The sequence below is a fragment of the Theobroma cacao genome, chromosome 4 (assembly GCF_053813885.1).
Source record: "Theobroma cacao isolate CCN51 chromosome 4, ASM5381388v1, whole genome shotgun sequence".
Lineage (NCBI taxonomy): Eukaryota > Viridiplantae > Streptophyta > Magnoliopsida > Malvales > Malvaceae > Theobroma > Theobroma cacao.
In genome coordinates, this window is record NC_142642.1 from 3,099,525 (window position 1) to 3,118,558 (window position 19,034).

General features: G+C 34.2%; 3 protein-coding genes across 5 annotated transcripts; 2 read left to right on the plus strand and 1 right to left on the minus strand.

The window, feature by feature from the left end:
* Window positions 1-434: 434 nt before the first annotated feature.
* LOC18601114 (uncharacterized) lies at window positions 435-1,761 on the plus strand. The gene is made up of 4 exons (XM_018119656.2): window positions 435-591; window positions 731-846; window positions 928-1,087; window positions 1,186-1,761. The coding sequence occupies exons 1-4, from the start codon at window positions 541-543 to the stop codon at window positions 1,582-1,584; spliced, it is 726 nt and encodes a 241-aa protein (XP_017975145.1). The 5' UTR covers window positions 435-540; the 3' UTR covers window positions 1,585-1,761.
* A 6,002-nt stretch (window positions 1,762-7,763) lies between these two features.
* On the plus strand, window positions 7,764-10,824 carry LOC18601117 (putative wall-associated receptor kinase-like 16). 3 transcript variants are annotated; one of them, XM_018119644.2, is made up of 6 exons: window positions 7,764-8,241; window positions 8,812-8,880; window positions 8,980-9,089; window positions 9,214-9,436; window positions 9,528-9,889; window positions 9,979-10,824. In XM_018119644.2, exons 2-6 carry the CDS (start codon window positions 8,820-8,822, stop codon window positions 10,168-10,170), a joined length of 948 nt encoding a protein of 315 aa, XP_017975133.1. In that variant the 5' UTR covers window positions 7,764-8,241; window positions 8,812-8,819; the 3' UTR covers window positions 10,171-10,824. The 3 variants fall into 3 exon arrangements, with proteins under 3 accessions (XP_017975133.1, XP_017975134.1, XP_007032005.2); XM_018119645.2 differs by having other exon boundaries at window positions 7,765-8,232; window positions 8,812-8,884; XM_007031943.3 differs by having other exon boundaries at window positions 7,765-8,232.
* Window positions 10,825-10,910: 86 nt separating this feature from the next.
* LOC18601118 (chaperone protein ClpC1, chloroplastic-like) lies at window positions 10,911-13,123 on the minus strand. Its single transcript, XM_018118968.2, has 5 exons — window positions 13,040-13,123; window positions 12,709-12,894; window positions 12,375-12,593; window positions 12,071-12,288; window positions 10,911-11,991 (listed from the first exon to the last, which is right to left on the minus strand). The coding sequence occupies exons 1-5, from the start codon at window positions 13,121-13,123 to the stop codon at window positions 10,911-10,913; spliced, it is 1,788 nt and encodes a 595-aa protein (XP_017974457.1).
* Between the last annotated feature and the right edge of the window lie 5,911 nt (window positions 13,124-19,034).

Consider the following 19,034-nt stretch of genomic DNA (forward strand, 5'->3'; position numbering starts at 1 on the left):
TTAATCATTAATAAAAAAATATATAGAGAAAGATGTACTATATTATCAAAAATAAAAGAAGTAACGGTATAAAATAAAATATGCAAACACTGGTTTACATTTATGAGCATTGCTAATTCTCTATATGAAGTTGCTCTACATGAAGACCCAACATTAAAGTAAAATTATATATATATTTAGATTCTCTTTTTTAAACCAAAAATTAGATAGTTATATATGTATAATTTAGATAAAGTTTTTGATGAGAATAATTAGATAAAGTTAAAGATAAGATATTGAGTAGAAAGCATAGGGATAAGAATAGGTAGTGAAAGGTACAATTTTGTAAACCAAATAATGGAAAATAAACTAATTAATGGCTCAAGAGCCAATAGTGTCATGCCATGTGTAATTTATGATAATTTATATGTATAGTACTATTTTTTTTTTTTTGATTTGGCATTATAGAACAAATTGCTTTCCTCTGAAGACACTTCAAAGTCTCTTAACAAAGTTCCAAATTACATCTGATATACTCTACAGGAAAAGGAGAGCAGAATCATGTTGACATGTTTCAGAGGCAATTTCAGGCACTGGAGACCACATAACAAGGTAATATCCTTCTAATTATTGTTTAGCTTTTTTTTGTAATTTCCTTACTAATTGGATTTTTTCTTTAAAGACTTGTCATTGACTAATTAATTCCATTCTTTACATTCTCCTCTCGTCTCATACTTTATATGGATGCCAGGGGAAGACGAGAAACCTGTTTCATCTATTGCCAACTGACATCTTGTTTGATGAAATACTTGCAAGGATTGTCGTTGAAGATGAAGGTCCCAAAAATTTATGTCGCCTCTCTTGCGTGTACGTATTGTTTATACATATACATGCGTGTCTATATACATAGGTACACCGAGTTAATGATATGAATATTTTCGTTTTTAGATGCAAGTTGTTGTATGAAGCATCAAACGAAGCCGTAATTTTGAGGAAAACTAAGATATGTCTGACTTCTTCCTTAGAGGAACTGTCTAAGTCCTACCGAAACTTCGTCTTCAAATGTTCCAGCATGGGCAATATACGCGCACTCGCAGCTATAACAGCAGTAGTTTTCGTCGTGCTTATGATGATACATCTTACATGTACGTATTATTTTTTGGTTCTAAAACCTAATTAACAAAACTCTGGGTAATTAATTTGCAGAGCTATGGATGTTTCGTCGGCTCAGCAGGTGAGGAACAATTTCTGATGGAACGCCTGCACGCGTCGTATTTCCTGGGGTTGATCTTGTTCGAGTCTCCAAGCACAAGGAAAGAATCTTATCGCTGTCTTGCAGCGACCATTGCTTTCGAGAACTCACAGCACCTTGCTAACTTTAAGCTGAATGCAAAGAGATATCTAGCAAGTTTTGGCATCAATCGACCCTTGAACCGTCTTGAAATTTCTTGTGGTACTGAGGAATGCGGTTGCCGGTGGATTGGGAAGGGATATCCTCCTGAGTTTCTTGACAAGCAAACCTGGCTTTCTTTCAAGTGCATGCTTGGTTACCATTATGAGATGTTCAGACTTGCTGCTGCAGCTGACTTCCAGCAGGACCAATAAATCATTTCCATTAGCCATCAAAACTTCCTTCTGGATCTTAATTCCCTTTTTTTTCCCCTTTTTACTTGCTTAGAGGCATTATAAGATATCATGAAAAGCATTTTCATAAGACTGGCACTGTTCAGTGGTTCGTCTGTAATTAATTTTATAAGTTTAATTCGATCATAATATTCTAAGAAATAAAAGTAGTTAATTCGTAAGTTCATAACCCATAAAATATTTCTTCTTTATTAGTATTATTTTTCCTTTTATCCAACTATTTTGTAGTTTATTGGCAGTAAACTAACTTTATTTCACGTTAAACTTTGTACTTCATATTAGTCTTGTTAATATGGCTCGCATTGTTGCTTAGACTCGAGGAACCCAAAATTACTTTCAATATTTCTTTTTTGTTACTATTACTCTCTCGATTCCAATAAATTTGTCGCATTTTTTTTTGTTGGTCAAAATTTATAATCTTTGACCTTTTATTATTTTATTTTTCCATTGATAAAAGCATGAAAAATAGTTTTATTAAAAAAAATTAATAAATTAAAATGATTAAGATGATAGAGATGGAAGTTAGAAAATTTTGATCAAAAATATATCCTTAATTAATTATCACTATCTTTATCAGTTTTATTATTTTATTTTTAATAATTTTGTAGTAGACTTAAGATTTGGTTGAATTAGTTTCAAGCAGAATAAGGCTTTACCAAGGACCAGGTGCCACTGCCAATGCAGCACCATTTTACAAATCAAAGCACCAAACTTCACGTATTTATTATTTGAAGGAAGTTATCTGTATAATCTTCACTGATTATATATTTACTTAAGATAATTAAACTGGATTTATGCAAATAATTAACATGAGATAGGATAAGAATTTGAAAAATTAATTATATGGAGCTTATAAGATTATTAACCTTTTTTTTTTGTTATTTATTTATCAATAAATATCCTTTCCTTAATCCCTTTGCAATTGTTCATCCAAACTTTGCTGCTCTTAATTATCCCCCACAATTCTCTCTTAGTGTCATTCTTCAAAACCCAATTTCAAGGAACAGATCATTTCAGAAGGTTTTATCAAGAAGATCTCACATCTATGTTCCAAGAAGCACTGTTGACTTCTCATGATTTTTTTTTTAATTTTGTTGTTCATTTAAGAATTTATAGTCAATCATGTTCAAATTAATGAGTGTTTAAGAATTCCAGAGAATAAAGGAAGAAGTAGCAAAGAAAAGGGAAGAATAAGCTTTTTAGAACAGAGTAGAAAAATATTTTGGAATTCAACCAACTGCTCAACATATTTTTCAGTATTTATATGAAGAATTTAAAAATTGAAACTCTTTAGATCTTAAAATGTCACATCGATCTCCAAACAAATGAAAACAAACCTAAACCTTAGCACAGCATTCACCATGAAAACCAGTGCCAAGTAATAGAAAAACAATACTGAAACAAGCTTGGCTTAAAGCCTTGCAAGAAATACTAAACAACATCGTATGAGTAACAACATAATAGAAGACTAAGTAAAACGACACACTCTTGCAACGTTTCATTAACAAAAAAATTCAGTAAAGTAGAAAACAACTCCTGCTTGCTACGTTTGACACCAACGACTACTTCAGAACTTCAAGTTATCATTGCAGCCCGCCATCTGGTTTTCTCCTCTTCAACAACCAACTCAGCTTTTCATCAACCAAATAAAGATCACTTTTCTAACACACATCCTTGATCTTTAATTTGGTAAACACCCAGTCCAGATCTTAAGAACTCAAACCTCTCACGACTGAGCCCCTTGGTAAAAATATCAGCAAGCTGATCTTCAGTTGAGCAGTACTTCAAATCAACTTCATTGTTCTTCATAGCATCCCTTAAAGCATGAAATTTTACTCGAATATGTTTAGTCCTACCATGATGCACTAGATTTCTTGCAATAGCAATGGCTGACTGATTATCAACATTAAGTAAAATTCCCTTAGTCAAAACCACTCCTAGATTTGACAAAACTTTCCTCAACCACTGAGCTTGATTTACTGCTACTGCAGTGGCTATATATTTTGTCTCAACAGAAGATTGAGCCACAATTTCTTGCCTTTTGAATTCCATAAGAACACAGCACTACCAAAAGAATAAAAATAACCACTTGTGCTCTTTGAATCATCTACAAAACCAGCCCAGTCACTATCACTGTGCCTAACAACTTCAAAACTTTCATCTTTCAAGTATCTGAGACCAAAATGAACTGTCCCTTTCATATATCTGATAACTCTCTTTACTGCTTTAAAATGATCCTATGATGGAGATTGCATGAACCTTGAAAGAAGACAAGTTGCATACATAATGTCTGGTCTAGTAGCAGATAAGTATAGTAATGAACCTATCATACTTCTATACAGCAAACCACTTGCATCACCAGAATTATCAATCTTACAGAATTTAGATCCTACAGTAAGTGGAGTAGGAACAGACTTACATTCACTCATATTAAACTTCTTTAATAAATCTCGACCATACTTGGCTTGATGTAGAAAGATTTCACCATCACTCTACTGAACCTCCATACCTAAAAAGTAGGTCATTAATCCCAAATCTATCATTTCAAAAACAGACATCATTTGAGCCTTAAAATTCATCAAATACTCCCCATCTGGACCTGTTATTAACAAGTCATCAACATATAAGGCAACTATCAACTTAATTGAATCATCAACCTTTTGAGCATACAAAGTTGATTCTGTCAAGCTTCTGTCAAACCCCAAACTTCTAAAATGCTAGTCAACTCTGTCATACCAGGCTCGTGGAGCCTGTTTAAGACCATACAAAGCTTTCACTAACTTGCAAGCTTTAGTTTCTGAGCCTTTCACAACATAACCCTTTAGTTGTTCCACAAAGATGTTCGCTATCAATATGCCATTCAAGAATACAAATTTCACATCAAGATGGCTAATCTTTCAACCTTGTTTAGCTGAGAATGCTACAAGTAATCTTATCGTGTCAAGCTTGGCAATAGGTGCAAAAGTTTCAAAATAATCATTACCATATGTTTGTGCAAACCCTTTTACAACCAGCCTAGCTTTGTACTTATTTACTGTACCACCTGGGTTCAACTTAGTCATGAAAACCCATTTAAAACCAATAACATTCTGATCCTTTGGCCTACCTACCAAGTTCCTAGTGTTATTCTTTAAAATCATACTCATTTTAGTGTCCATTGTAGCTTTCCAATTAGCATCTGCACTAGCTTCAGTAAAACAAGTATGTTCTGCCACAGCAAAGTTACATCTACTATAGATATCAGTTAAGGATCTAGTTCCCCTGACAGCTAAACTTCTTCTTCAATGTCTTTAGTCTCACTGCCTCCATCATCAACTAATTTGTCAGACAATTTGACCAAATCAACTTTCTCAATCGCATTTTTTTCAAAATTTCATTTCTACCCTTCATCAAACATCACAGCCTCTCAGTCTTAACATCTAGTAGTTTATACCCTTTGGAGACTCACTATATCCCAAGAGAATTGTTTGCCGAGCCTTAGGATCTAACTTAGATCTCTTCTCATTAGCAACCTTAGAAAAACAAATACTACCAAAAACTCTAAGGTAAAACACTGTTGGCTTATGACTATACCACAATTCATAAGGAGTTTTTGATGCTAAAGCTTTAGTATTGGTCACATTTAAAATATAATTAGCAGTATTCACTACCCCAGCCCAAAACCTTTTTGGTAAATCCATTTCAAACAACATGCATTTACCCATCTCTATTTTTTCTTTCTATTGTCCCATTCTGATGAAGACTGTAAGTAACAGTCAACTGATGCCTTACTCCCCAATTCTCCAAGTACTTCTCAAACTCTGATAAAGTGAACTCCGAGCCATTGTCACTTCTTCGTGTTTTGATATGCAGCTCTGCAAAGTTCTCAACTAGTTTTCTAAACTTAACAAACTGCTGCAGAGCATCTAACTTATGTACCAGGAAATAAACCCATCAGAATTTGGTAAAGTCATCAATGAAAAGTATAAAGTACTTATTACCTTTCAAAGATGCTTGTTTTATAGAACCACAGAGATTTGTACGAATGAGTTCCAATTTCTACTAAGCTTTCCACCTCTGTTCCTTAGGATAGGGCTTTCTACACTGTTTTCCAAATTGACAAACATCACACTGTTTCAAAACCTTTTGTATTCCAGGTAATCCATCTATCATACTTTCTGAAGCCATTCTGACAAATGAATCATAATTCACATGTCCAAACCTTCTATGCCATAGCTCTGACATATTGACTTCACCATAGAAAGCACTATGCTTAGTTTCCATTAGATTTAATGGATAACATGTGTTTTTCATAGCTACAGTCAAAATCTCAACACCTGTACTGTCAAAGATAGTACAAACTTTATCTTTAAGTAGCAACATATAATTGTTATCAGTCAACTGACCAACACTCAACAAGTTTTGCTGAACTTTTGGTACAAAATACACATCTGAAATAGACTTGAAACCTTTTGGAGTTTTCATAACCACAGTACCAACTCCAAGTATCTTTAAAAACATATCATTGCCAATTTTCACTTTGGCATTAAAACTCTTATCAAGTTCACTAAACAATTTCTCATTGCTTGTGATGTGGTTGGAACTACCACTATCAATTAACCAGGTATCATTTTCAGCTGAACAATCTTCAATTTCAGCCATAAATAGCACTTCTTCAAACTCAACAACTTCCTCAGCTACTGCTGCTTTTTTATCTCCTTCAGTTTTTTTACTTTACAAACTTTCTCTACATGACCAAGCTGATTGCAACCTCTACACTTCACATTAGTCTTGTACCAACAGCACTTAGGTGTATGGTGGCTCTTCTTGCAATGAGGACAAGGAGGATACTTGTCCTTCACTTTTCCCTGCTTATCATCACCTCCTTTACTGTTCTTTTGCTTCCTTGAACTCTCATCTTTGCTCCTTAAGCCTTTGGTTTTTGCAACCAAATCATTTTCAACAGAAGCTTCACACTTGAGAGCTCTCATTTGCTCTTAACCAAACAAAGCACCAACCAGCTCATTAACAGAGATTTTGGTTAAATCTTTAAAGTCTTCCAGAGAAGAGATCTTTGCTTTAAATCTTTCTAGAATACTAACCAAAATCTTGTTCACTACTCTCTTATCACTTACATCTTCCCCCAACTATTTTAATTGATTAACTAACTTCAACAATTTGTCAGTATAATCCTGAATGCTATCTTCCTCCTTCATTTTCATAAGCTCAAACTGTCTAGATAAGTTCAATACTTGCATAGTCCTGGTTCGATCACTACCCTGGTATTCCTCTTTCAAACTATCTCATATAAGCTTAGGATTCTCATAATTCATGATTTTTGCAAAAATAGATTAAGAAACAATAGATTGTAAACAGATAAGGGCTTTGTACCTTTTAACTACATCCTCACTATGTTGTTTGATCTGTGCCAATGTAGGATTGGCATGCCTCTGCACAAGAGCTTCTCCAAACTCAATAGAATCCCAAATATCGAATGCCTGCAGGTAAGTCCGCATCTTAACGGCCCAAAAGGGATAATTCACTCTAGAGAAAATTGGAGGTGAACTAGCACTGAAACCAGTTGTTGCCATATGATTTGAAGAAGATAAACTCAGAGATAGATTATCGAGTCCCTTAAGAATAAGAGCCATGATACTATGTTCAAATTAATGAGTGTTTAAGAATGCTAGAGAATAAAGGAAGAAGTAGCAGAGAAAAGAGAAGAATAAGCTTTTTAGAACATAGTAGAAAAATATTTTGGAATACAACTAATTGCTCAATACATTTTTTAGTATTTATATGAAGAATTTGAAAATTTAAACTTTCTAGATCCTAAAGTGTCGCATCGATCTCCAAACAAATGAAAACAAACCTAAACCTTAGCACAGCATTCACCATGAAAACCAGTGCCAAGCAACAGAAAAATAATACTGAAACAAACTTGGCTTAAAGCCTTACAAGAAATACTAAACGACATTGTATGAGCCTTACAAGAAATACTAAACGACATTGTTTGAGTAACAACATAACAGAAGACTAAGTAAAACGACACACTCAAATAGAAAACGACTCCTACTTGCTGCGTTTTGACAGCAACGGCTACTTCAGAACTTCAAGTTATCGTTGCTGCCCGCGTTCTGGTTTTCTCCTCTTCAACAACCAACTCGGCTTTTCCACAACCAAAAAAAGATGACCTTTCTAACAACCATGGGTCAACGGAAAAAACAGGTTGACTTGACTTCCTGCGCTGCAAAAAGTCATTCTCTCTGTCCCAACCCTCCGTTTCCTCTCCCCTGTCCCGACCTTCCCTTGCTCTCCCCTGTGAGGCTATGACAATCCCCACAAGCCATGATTCCAGCTAAATCTATGCAACCTCTCTTCTCTCCATTCGCATCTTTAAACCTCCTCTGCCAGCAACCCCCCCTTTCTCTTTTCATCGCCAATGATAGCCTTCCATTTGCAGCAGTTGCAGCTTTGCTTATCGACCAAAAAGAAAATTGCTAGAAAAACCTAGCTGACCCTAATATTGAAACTGACATCATCTTCGTCGTGTTTTAGTGTGTAAATATTGTTGCCATATCGGGAGGCTGTAGGTCGTCTGTTCCTGTTTTCATCATCTTCATCTATTTGGTGAGTAAGGTGAATAGGACCTATTTTTTCCAGCTAAGTTATTCTGCGGTGTAGGAATTCTTATAGCTGTAATTATGGGGATTAAAGGCGATTTGCTTCCAGTGTTGTGGAGATGGGACTCTGGCTGGTGTGAGCTTCACATTTTGGCTATGGATTTTAGAGTGTAGCAGATCTTTATCCTTAATAAGTTCACAATTTAATTGAGAAAAAGAAAAAATTGTATATGATTTTGAAATTATTATGGTAGAAATTATTTAAAATAATATTAAATTTTGAATCAGAAAATATTTTCAATAATGTCTTTCAAACGGTAGAAAATATTTTCTACAATGTTATACAAACAAGAGAAAATAGTAGTTTTTCAAGAAAATACTTTTCATGGAAAATTTTTGTTTTCCGGAAGCCAATTTCAGCGAAACAAACGAAAACAATAGAAATATGAACAAAAAAACGTTAATTGTTTGTTGTTTCAACCACCCCCCCCCCCCCCCCCCCTGTGTATCATACCTTTACAAAGATCTTCACAGTAGCCATAAAATACTTCATATGATTTTGACTGAGTTTGGAGCTCATGGACAGCTGCAACAATGGGAGGGAAGTGTTTCAAAGCAGTGAAAGGAGGAGGAACTCCAGAAAGTCCTGAGCAAGGCAGGTGCAATCTTTATATGTTTTCCACGTGAATTTGGTGTAGAATGCATCATTCCTTCATGTTGATGCGAATAATTCTGATATATTTTTCTTTTGTAGAATTGAAAATCCCTCTTCGTGATATTCAGCTGGCCACTCAAAACTTCTCCCAGAACTACATTGGTACAGGAATGACTTCCAGTGTTTATAAATGCCTTCTTCATGATAGGGTAAAAAAATTTTCGACTGTCCCCCATGTTTGTTACTATATTAGGCTTGGGACCATGCATTAATCATATCCATATATCGGACAAGATACATAATTCGTTAGCAAATGACGATGGGAAAGTGCAGGTTGTTGCAGTGAAACGAATGAATATTATGGTGGGGTACTCTTATCTGAAGGGTGAAAAGCGCTATATTCGATTTGACTTCGTGTTCGTGGTTGATGCAAAGGCATTACATGAATTCCAACATCCAAAGATCGTCAAGTTTGTTGGATTCTGCCAGGAAGGGAATGAGAGGCTTATTGTTTCTGAGTACATCAAGGGAAAAAATCTGCACCAGTGCTTACATGGTAATTAAGGTTCCAGACTTCTGAATTTTCTTGAAGTCGTCCTATTTTCCTATTTGTGTTTCACAAAATGACAGTTTAAACTCTTTCTTAGGTAATCCAAATGTAGTTCCTTATATTACTTGGAAGCAAAGATTTCAAATCGCAGTTGATATAGCAGAAGGTATTCAGTACCTTCATCAACAAGGAGTAATCCACAGGCGCTTAAGGTCTACGAATGTGCTCCTTGATCAGAATTTAACTGCTAGAATAGCAGATTATGGTTTCAGAGAAATCAGAGAAACATATACCCAATCTCGTATTTGCGACAGAGGACCCATTTCAGGTGCTCTAGAATACCTCTGCCCTCAGTACATGACACTGGGAATTGCCGGCAAAAACTCTGATGTCTATGCCTATGGCATTGTTTTACTTGAGTTGTTGAGTGGAAAGGACGCGCTTGGGTTGATTTATTGGGTAACTGCTACACTTTTTACTGGTTTCTGCAATTGATTACTGTTATTTGATTCTGCAATCTGATAGTGTAAAACTCTTGTGATTTTCAGGTTTCTGATAGATTGAAAGAGGGGAGATATTTGGATATCTGTGACCCTCGAATTATTTCAGAGATTGATGATCAAATATTCAAAGTAGCTGTTGATATTGCTATGCAATGCACTGCTGCTAATTTGAGTGATAGGCCAGAAATCTCAGATGTGGTTGTTGCTTTGGGTGCTTGCCGTAATGTAGTTGGCTGAATTGGTTGAACTGATGGAGAGTTTGATGATCAAACATTCAGAAATTTCAATTGCCTTCAAATTTTGTTCTTTCTTTAGAAAATGTCAATTGTTCTTGTGAAGGAAGGTGGTTGTTACAATTCACGATGGAGATCTTCTTGCTTTCCTTTTTGGAATTATTTCGGAGGGCTGCTAAGACATTTTGGTACTCGAAACAATAGTCAAATTCTCGATTAGATACCTAAAGTTTTTAAAAAATTCACCATTAAATACTCAAAGTAAAGCAGTGTGTTTAAGATTTACAAGGAGCATCAGACCTAGGGAGGATGTAATGGAGCAGTTGTAGGAATTTGCTGCTCCCTTTACAGGAGTTGGACGGGAGAAACAGTCAATCAGCAGCAGGCCATGGCAAACTATTTTAAAAGAAGTGAGTGAAGATCTTACAACTTGATTTATTGGCAATTTTAGTTACTGTTTAAGTGTTACTATTGGGCATTAAACAAATTCCCTCAACTTCATTTATTAAGTAGATTACTAGCCATGTTCAAGATACTGTAAGATTTTGATCTTGTTGTGTTGTAGTCTGCAGTTGCTATGAAAGATTCTAAGTTTCATTTCCGAGAATCAAATTAGGCTGCAGTCTGTCAAATAAATGCTTCGACTTTCAGTTCTGTTTCCACTTTCATGTTAAATAGCAATGTCTGAAAATATCGTAAACACATCATAATGATAGATGAATTAAGCCAATGAACAAAATGAAATTACTTATACATTGCTACACTACCCTCGGAGTCGATATCCACCGTGACTGAGCCACCCTCTTGAACATATCCGTTCAAGATCCTGTCAGCCAAGGTATCCTCAAAAAGCCTCACGATAGCCCTCCTCAATGGCCTTGCTCCATAGCTTGGGTTTTTTCCTTCTATCACCAGCCTCTCCTTAAATCTCTCTGTCACTTGGATTTTGATGTTCTTTAATTTCATCACCCTATCACTAACTTCCTTAAGCATCACATCAACTATTTCCTTCAGCTGTCGGTTGGTTAGCGTATGAAACAATATAACTTCATCTATCCTATTCAAGAACTCAGCCCGGAAAATTTTCTTCAGTTCTTCAGCCACTTTCAGCTTGATTTGCTCCGATTGATTGTTTCCTTCTCCAATCACAGTACCAGCAACATTGGCTGTCATTATTATGATGGTATTTTTGAAGTCAATTAACTGCCCCTTATTATCTGTCAGCCTACCATCATCCAGGATTTGCAGCATGGTGTCAAAGACATTCCTATGAGCCTTCTCAATCTCATCAAAGAGAATCACAGTGTGAGGCCTGCGACGAACAGATTCAGTCAGCTGGCCACCATCATCATAGCCAACGTATCCAGGTGGAGAACCGAAAAACTTTGAAACCGTATGCTTCTCCATGTATTCACTCATATCCACCCTGATCATCGCTTCTTTGGCGCCATAATATTCATCTGCCAAAGCTTTAGCCATTTCTGTTTTTCCCACCCCTGTAGGACCGGTGAACAAGAAGCTTGCTATGGGGCGAGAAGGGTCTCTCACACCAACTCTAGCACGGCGTATGGCACGACTGATTGCTTCAACAGCTTCATGCTGTCCTATAATTCGCTTTTGCAAAGTACTCTCCATATTCAATAGCTTAAGACTCTCTTCTGAAGAAAGTTTCTCGACAGGAATTCCTGTCCATGAAGCAACAATTTCTTGTATACTGTGTTCTGTCAAAATCTGAGTTCTTGGTGGCTTATGCGCTTGACAAAGCTGAACTCTAGCTCCAGCCTCATCAATGAGGTCTATTGCCTTATCAGGCAGAAATCTTTCACTGAAATATTTAGAAGCAGAGAAGCATCAGAGAAGATGTAATTAAACTGAATTATAAACATGAATTGTGGTATTGTAACCTGATATATTGATGGGATAACTGTGCCGCAGCAATCAAAGCATTTTCTTCGTAGATGACATTGTGGTAAGCTCCATATTTTTTGCTTAACCCTTTCAATATATGTATTGTTTCATCTACAGGTGGTTCAGGCACTTCCACTGGCAGGAATCGCCTTTTCAGGGCTGCATCTTTCTCTATGTATTTTCTGTATTCATCTGGGGTTGTGGCACCAATACACTACACCAGCAAAATTACCTCAGTTAAAACAGTTAATAAAATCTAAAACTTTGTAGTATGTGTACAAACTTAAACAGATAAACTACTTTTAGCTCCCCTCTCGCAAGAGCTGGCTTCAAGATGTTTGCAGCGTCAAGGCCTTGGCCTCCAGCACCAGCTCCAATAAGTGTATGGACCTCATCAATAAAGAGAATGATTGCACCTTCACTTTGTTTTACTTCATCAATAAGCATTATTAATCTTTCCTCAAATTCCCCACGATTAGATGCTCCAGCAATAAGACGCCCCATGTCAATAGAAAATATCTGGATCCATGGCAAACGAAGTTACCGGGCAATCGACACAAAATTTTCATTCCCAAAAACCTTTCAGGTTTCAGGATGAATAGCTAAACTGAAACCTTATACAGCGGCTACCAACCTTCTTGCCCTGGAGTTTTAATGGTACTCCTGATTTTATGATGTTTTGCGCCAGCCCTTCCACAATGACAGTTTTCCCAACGCCCGGGTCACCAATGAGGCATGGATTGTTCTTTCTCCTCTTGCACAGTATCTGTGTAACTCGCTCTACTTGTTTCAGCCTTCCTACTAGAGGATCCAACTTACCCTGAAAAATTAGAACCGAGCCATTGTCACCCCATTCGCTCTCAACAAGAAAATGACAGTTATAAATAACGAACACCAGCTTATAAATGTAAACAAACAGTTTCTATTTAACAATTTGGAACCAACAAGAAAAGTATGGGTTATACCTCCTGTGCCATTTTAGTCAAATCAGTTGCGTATTTGTTCAGCATTTCCAACTTAACAGATTGTTGCTGCTCAAGCTTCTCCATATCAACTCCAACTGTTCTCTATTCTTCTTTATGTATCTATATGCTAGAAAAGAAAACATCAACTTGTGGAATTTGGCTGGGAACTGGAGTCATCTTGGGTGCACTTTTATACCACAACCTGGAGCCAATGTTGTAGGATGTTACTCAATTCAACGCAGCATTGGCTGCCTCATCACTTCCCAAGATTGTTGCTTGCGGTTCTCTCTGCAATTTTCCACCAGCATTGGCTGCCTCATCACTTCCCAAGATTGTTGCTTGCAGTTCCCTTCGCAATTTTTCCACTTTTCGTTCAAAATTGGGTGCAGCTTCCAAAGAGTTCATGATTATTAGTAACTCATGTTTTGTATATTAATTGCAAACAAGCTGGAGGTGAGTCTTCTCCCTCCCTGTTTTTGTCCCCTAGGTTTCCTACAAGTGTATAATCATTAATGTTACATTAGTGCTAATATACCCTTCACAGCAATCAAGTAAGTTGACCATCAACATTCAACAGTCACCTTGTGCTGCACTGGCGCTGCTAGAATGTTTGGACTTTGGGACAGATTTCAGGTTCTTGGATCTCCCTGGACAGAGAAGAAAGCCCAAGGTTTTACAAAAAAAGGTTGATGGGTCCAAATGCATTTCTACGAAGGGCATAATAACACTAGCCTGGTTTGTTTAAAGTTCATCATAGAGGGCCCGACCATAAAAGACAATCTCCCAATCCTGAGCCATCCGAGACATTTCATGCTCTAAAGAAAAAGATCGCTTCTTAAGGATTATAAATAATAATTTGTAATATTAAATTTTAATATTTTGTATATAATTTTTTATTTATTAATATTGATAATAAATATAAAAATTGATTTTAAATTTGTTTTTTAATCAAGATTTTAAAATGTTTGAGTATTTTAACATATAATATCTAAGATATTCTCAAGCACAAACTCATATAACAATTTTAAAATTTAATTTGACACTTATAAGATTCAAAGAACCTATCAATTTATAGAGTTCGGGATAAAGCACTTAAAAATTAACGAGTGCCTTATCTATTGTCATTTTAGATGAAAAGGTCAAACGAAAAAATCAAAGTGGAATAGTAGAGAAAAAAGACTTAGAAAGAAAGTTATGTTGGTGTTGCATTGCATGAATCTAGTTCCTGGAGAATAGATGAAGTCCGAGTGGGGGTGCTCCATTTATGAGCAACCAAGTGTCAGAATTGAACACTGTAGGTTAGCAGCCGTTGATTGGATATGTCCTAGTAAGCACTGCGCACCAGCACATGGATCCATGTGAGAAACCATACATAAAACATTAAGCAAGAAAAATTAAAAGAAATCATGATAATATACCATAGTCCATACCACAAATTTCTTTCTTCTTTCTTTCAGGTTTTCAAGAGTAAGGAATTAGGCCTAGGGGTGAGCGTAAGTCAGTTTCAGTCGGTTTCGATTTCGGGAGAAACTAAAACCGCTTAAATCAAACTTTTTTTTATGATCCACCGAAACCAACCAATCATAAGAAAAAATCAATCAATCGAAATTGACTTCAATTTCGGTCGGCTTCTGTTGGTTGGAGGGTGCATTGGGCTTGGGGTTAAATGACTCAAAAATATTAAAATCATGAAAAAATTTGTATTGAGTTTGGACTTAAATTTGTGTTAAGTCCATTTTTATAATTGAAATCAAATTCATATTTTTTAAATAAACAATCCAACTCATATGATTTATTTTTAATTATATAATTAAACACTATATAATTTTTTTTTAATAAAACAATAACCATCATATTATTTATTTATAAGAATCCTTAATGAATAATTTACTTTTAAAGAAGCAATAAATACCATATATTAAATAGGTTAACGAAAATATTAAATAAAATTGAGAAGAGAAGGAAAAAAGATTTTCATAAATTGTACATATTATGCAATGCAATTTAGTAATTTATGTAATGTAATTAATCTATATGTGAGAAGTACAACATAAATTAGTAAATTGCATTGCATATTATGAATAATTTATGGTATTTGGGGTTTAGGGTTTCAAAAGTGGCTGATTTGTAGAAAAAATATTAAAATTGGGGAGGGGAAAGAAGAGGAGGGATTAATGAGGGTACAAAGGGAATTTCCTTTTATGGGTCGGTTTTTCGATCGGCTCAGATGGGGAGGAAGTGTCTCTGGCCATCGAGCCGGCTAACTCCCTTAACCGCCGGGTAAAACCAACGCCACAACCAGTATAAAAAAAACAAGCCTATTGTGGCCGTTGACCTCAGTTCCGGTCGGTTGCAAGTTGCAACGGCGCAACCGACCGGTTGCTCACTCCTAATTAGGCCCATCTCAATATCATTTGTGACTGTGAGAGTTTCTCCAAGCCTGGCCGGCACAATCAATTCAAACAGAGAAACAATGGTTTTCGGCTTCAATTCCAAGCTGAAAAAGAGAAGAGTTTTGCTATTATCATTGGATATCATTATCAACAGGATAAAGAATTCCTTTTAATTCTTTTTAACGTACGGTATAAATACATGCTAATGATTCGAATTACTCAAGTATGACACAAGACAATCATGAGTCAATTGAATTTATTATAGTGTCATGCATATATGCACACTTTAGCTTCGTCGCTAATCCAGAACTTCACCTCACATGACGTCATAGTATTTTGTGGGTAAATTCCGTTCTCATCACCGAAGATAATACTGTTAATTTTATTTAATAAAATAATAAAAATATTTTTTAGGTGTAACAAATGTATTAGTTTTTAAATCGAAAGTGTTTTGATAATTTTATTAAATGAAATTAATGATATAATTCTCTACGAGAACAGAACTTATGGATGAGATGTTAATTGGAGAAAAAAATCATGGAAAGAAAATTGAAATCTCAAAAAATATAAAGTATAATCCTTAAAAAAAAACTCTTAAATTATTTAGAAAAATGTAAATAAGTTTTTTTATTTTAAACTAAATAAACCCTTACCATTAATAATAAACAATAATTGACTAATTATTATTAGTTAAAACATAATTATAATTTTATGCTATGTGACGTTAACATGTCATAAAAATACCAATGTATAATGATAATATAGTCATATAGTATTTTCATCTTTCGCATCAATATTATGTTAATACCATGTAAACAAAAAATAACAAATAATATTTTAATTAATGATAATTAATCCGTCATTAATAATGATCTATTTAAATCAAAATAAAAGAATAAAAACTTAATTAAAATAATAAAAAATAAATATATATTTTAATTTTTTTAAATAATTTAAAAAATTTTAAATATTATATTAAAATATAAATAGAGTTTTCCGTATTTAAAATAGGAACTGCCCACGCTGCTGCATGCATATTTAGAAAAGGACCAAGGACCACTGCAGAATAAAACATTAGTAGTGGAATGAGTTAAGTGGTTTGTTAATAACAAACACGTTGAGGTAAATTATTAATTAGCAAATGTAATTAAGAGACAAGAGACAGTACAGGTTGTAAGATGATAAAGTTGTCTGACGGTTGTCTCCACAATCTTAATAAGATGACAACCGTCTTATTCCTTTAATGACCCAATAATTTTTCCCCTGCATTATTGCAACTTGTGCTAATACTATAATTCTCTTTTCATGATTTCTTATGCAAATTTCTCTTCTTTTTCCTTTTTTTTTTAGTCTTTGGGTAAGAGCCGTTGACACCACCAACAGGTTTCAGCACTTTGGGATTTGAGACCCACCACTACTGCAAATTAATTAAGGCTTAAACCCTCCCTTTGATGTTACTTTTACAATTTTTTTTTTATTTGAAGAAAGAGATTTGAACTTTAATTTTTAAACAGGAGATCATATACCTATCAATGAACAAAATATTTGATATTACTTTTACATTTAATTTAAAGATCATTAAAGTAGATATGTGGGACAAGCAGATTTGTCATGGATATTAATTTACTCGTGGTTAACTTTGATCAAACAACAAGCATGCGGATGGTGCCCCGTGCAGTATAATGATATTGGATTGTTTACGCATATAATTATCTAGCAATTGTGACGGGTAAGGTACTTGATAATTTAAAAGTACTCAAATCCAAATCTGAGTAAAATTTAACTATTTGTGCTCTATTCGAGTCTAATAAAAAATCAACACTTGATATCTAAAATTAATTATTAATACTCTAAAAAACCCGAATTCAAATCACATGTAGAACCAACAATGAATTTTAATAAGTAATTAGTTCAAAACCATAATTTAATAATATTAGAAATTATTATTCATAATCAAATTCAAATAATGAGTATCTTATAATTACTGCTCAAATACTAATAATTTTATTACTCAAATCTTACACTATTCAAATAGTGTAGAGTACTTGATTATAAATTTTTTTTTTTAAAAGGCTTTTATAAAATACTCATTGTGACCCCTATACTTAATATTATACATTTTAGATGGCAATGAATTTTATTAATCTTAATTCAAATATTACGATGTACATATCATCTTTTTCCAAATGTAACTACTCCTGATTGTTGTTCCTTTTGCCTTATTCCGTAAGAAATTAAGGATAAAAAATTAGGTGTTTAATTTCTTGAATATTTGGAAATTTAGACCTGCATATATGGCTAGAGCTGAGCACATAAAAAAGCCCTTTAGAATGATAAATGAAATATTGAAATTCAAAGCAAAATAATAATAGTAGTATCCCTTACTAGGTATTCATGTTACTGTGTGCCAACATAAGTAAAGAGTTGACTTTAATTTTCTTGCTATTATATAGTAACCATTATTATACTATAGTAATTCATAGATCATATGATTGTGAAAAGGAACATTTAAAGTGAATAAAAAAAGAAAAAAAACATTTTTCAATAAAATTTTTCGTCATTGAAATATTTCCAGAGAACTATTTTTATTGAAAAAATGTTGTGTGTTTTGCCTGATAGAACCTAATGAAAGAAAGCATGTGATCATCAGCAGAATGAAAACCATGTATGAAATGCAATTCCCAATTTTCCCTTTCGACTTTGCATTTGTTTTTCCTAGAAAATAAACTGTGCTAGCAATAGAATATGCAAAAGGTGAAGAAGTTGCTATAAGTTAAATAGACTGTAGGCTAGTCTTTTGAAAAGGTGAAGCTTTTCCTTTAAAGTTTAATCATCTTGTTTGAAAGGGAAACAAAGGGATATAATTTGAAATGAATTGTCGGTCAGTCCAGCAATCTTAACTTAGCGTGAGAATCCAAATCTTTCTGATCATATTCCCTTCCACACATATATATACATACACATATATATAGTATTATTTAGATCAATTTCACTTCCACTGTGCTACAGCTGGCTTGGTTATTCCTTGTGGCAAAGAAAAAAAAATTAATGTTTATAATTATAAAATACTGTTATCTCAATTGGAATGATCAATTTGTTGCTGACTCAAGTTGTGGAATCTTGTTGGATATTTTATGGCACTGCTGATGCTTCCATTAATTCTCTTATATTTTCCTTCACTAGGGCAATTGTGATGAGGGCAACCCAATGCTTACTTTTTAAGCTTAAATAATAAAAAAGTACGTCACGTATTGCTGCTATTTTTAATTTTAACAAAAAATTAATAGTTGTCAAACTTAAAATTAATTGACATTTTCTTGTCGGCGTGACATGATAGTATGACTCATTTTACATTAATTTTTATAGGGTTATGTCTACCATCACGCAATTATATTAATTATCATATCATATATTAATTAAATAAAAAAATATCAATTGATAATAAATTTGATGGTTGTTAAATATTTTATTAAAATTAAGAGTTTGCGACTTGTTTAGTTATAATAAAAGAATAAAAAATTAAGGGTTTTTAAAGTACTTAAACCCCTTGTTTTTTAGTGTTCTGCTAGGAAAAAGTTCTTCGCTTTTGACTTTTGAGCTCT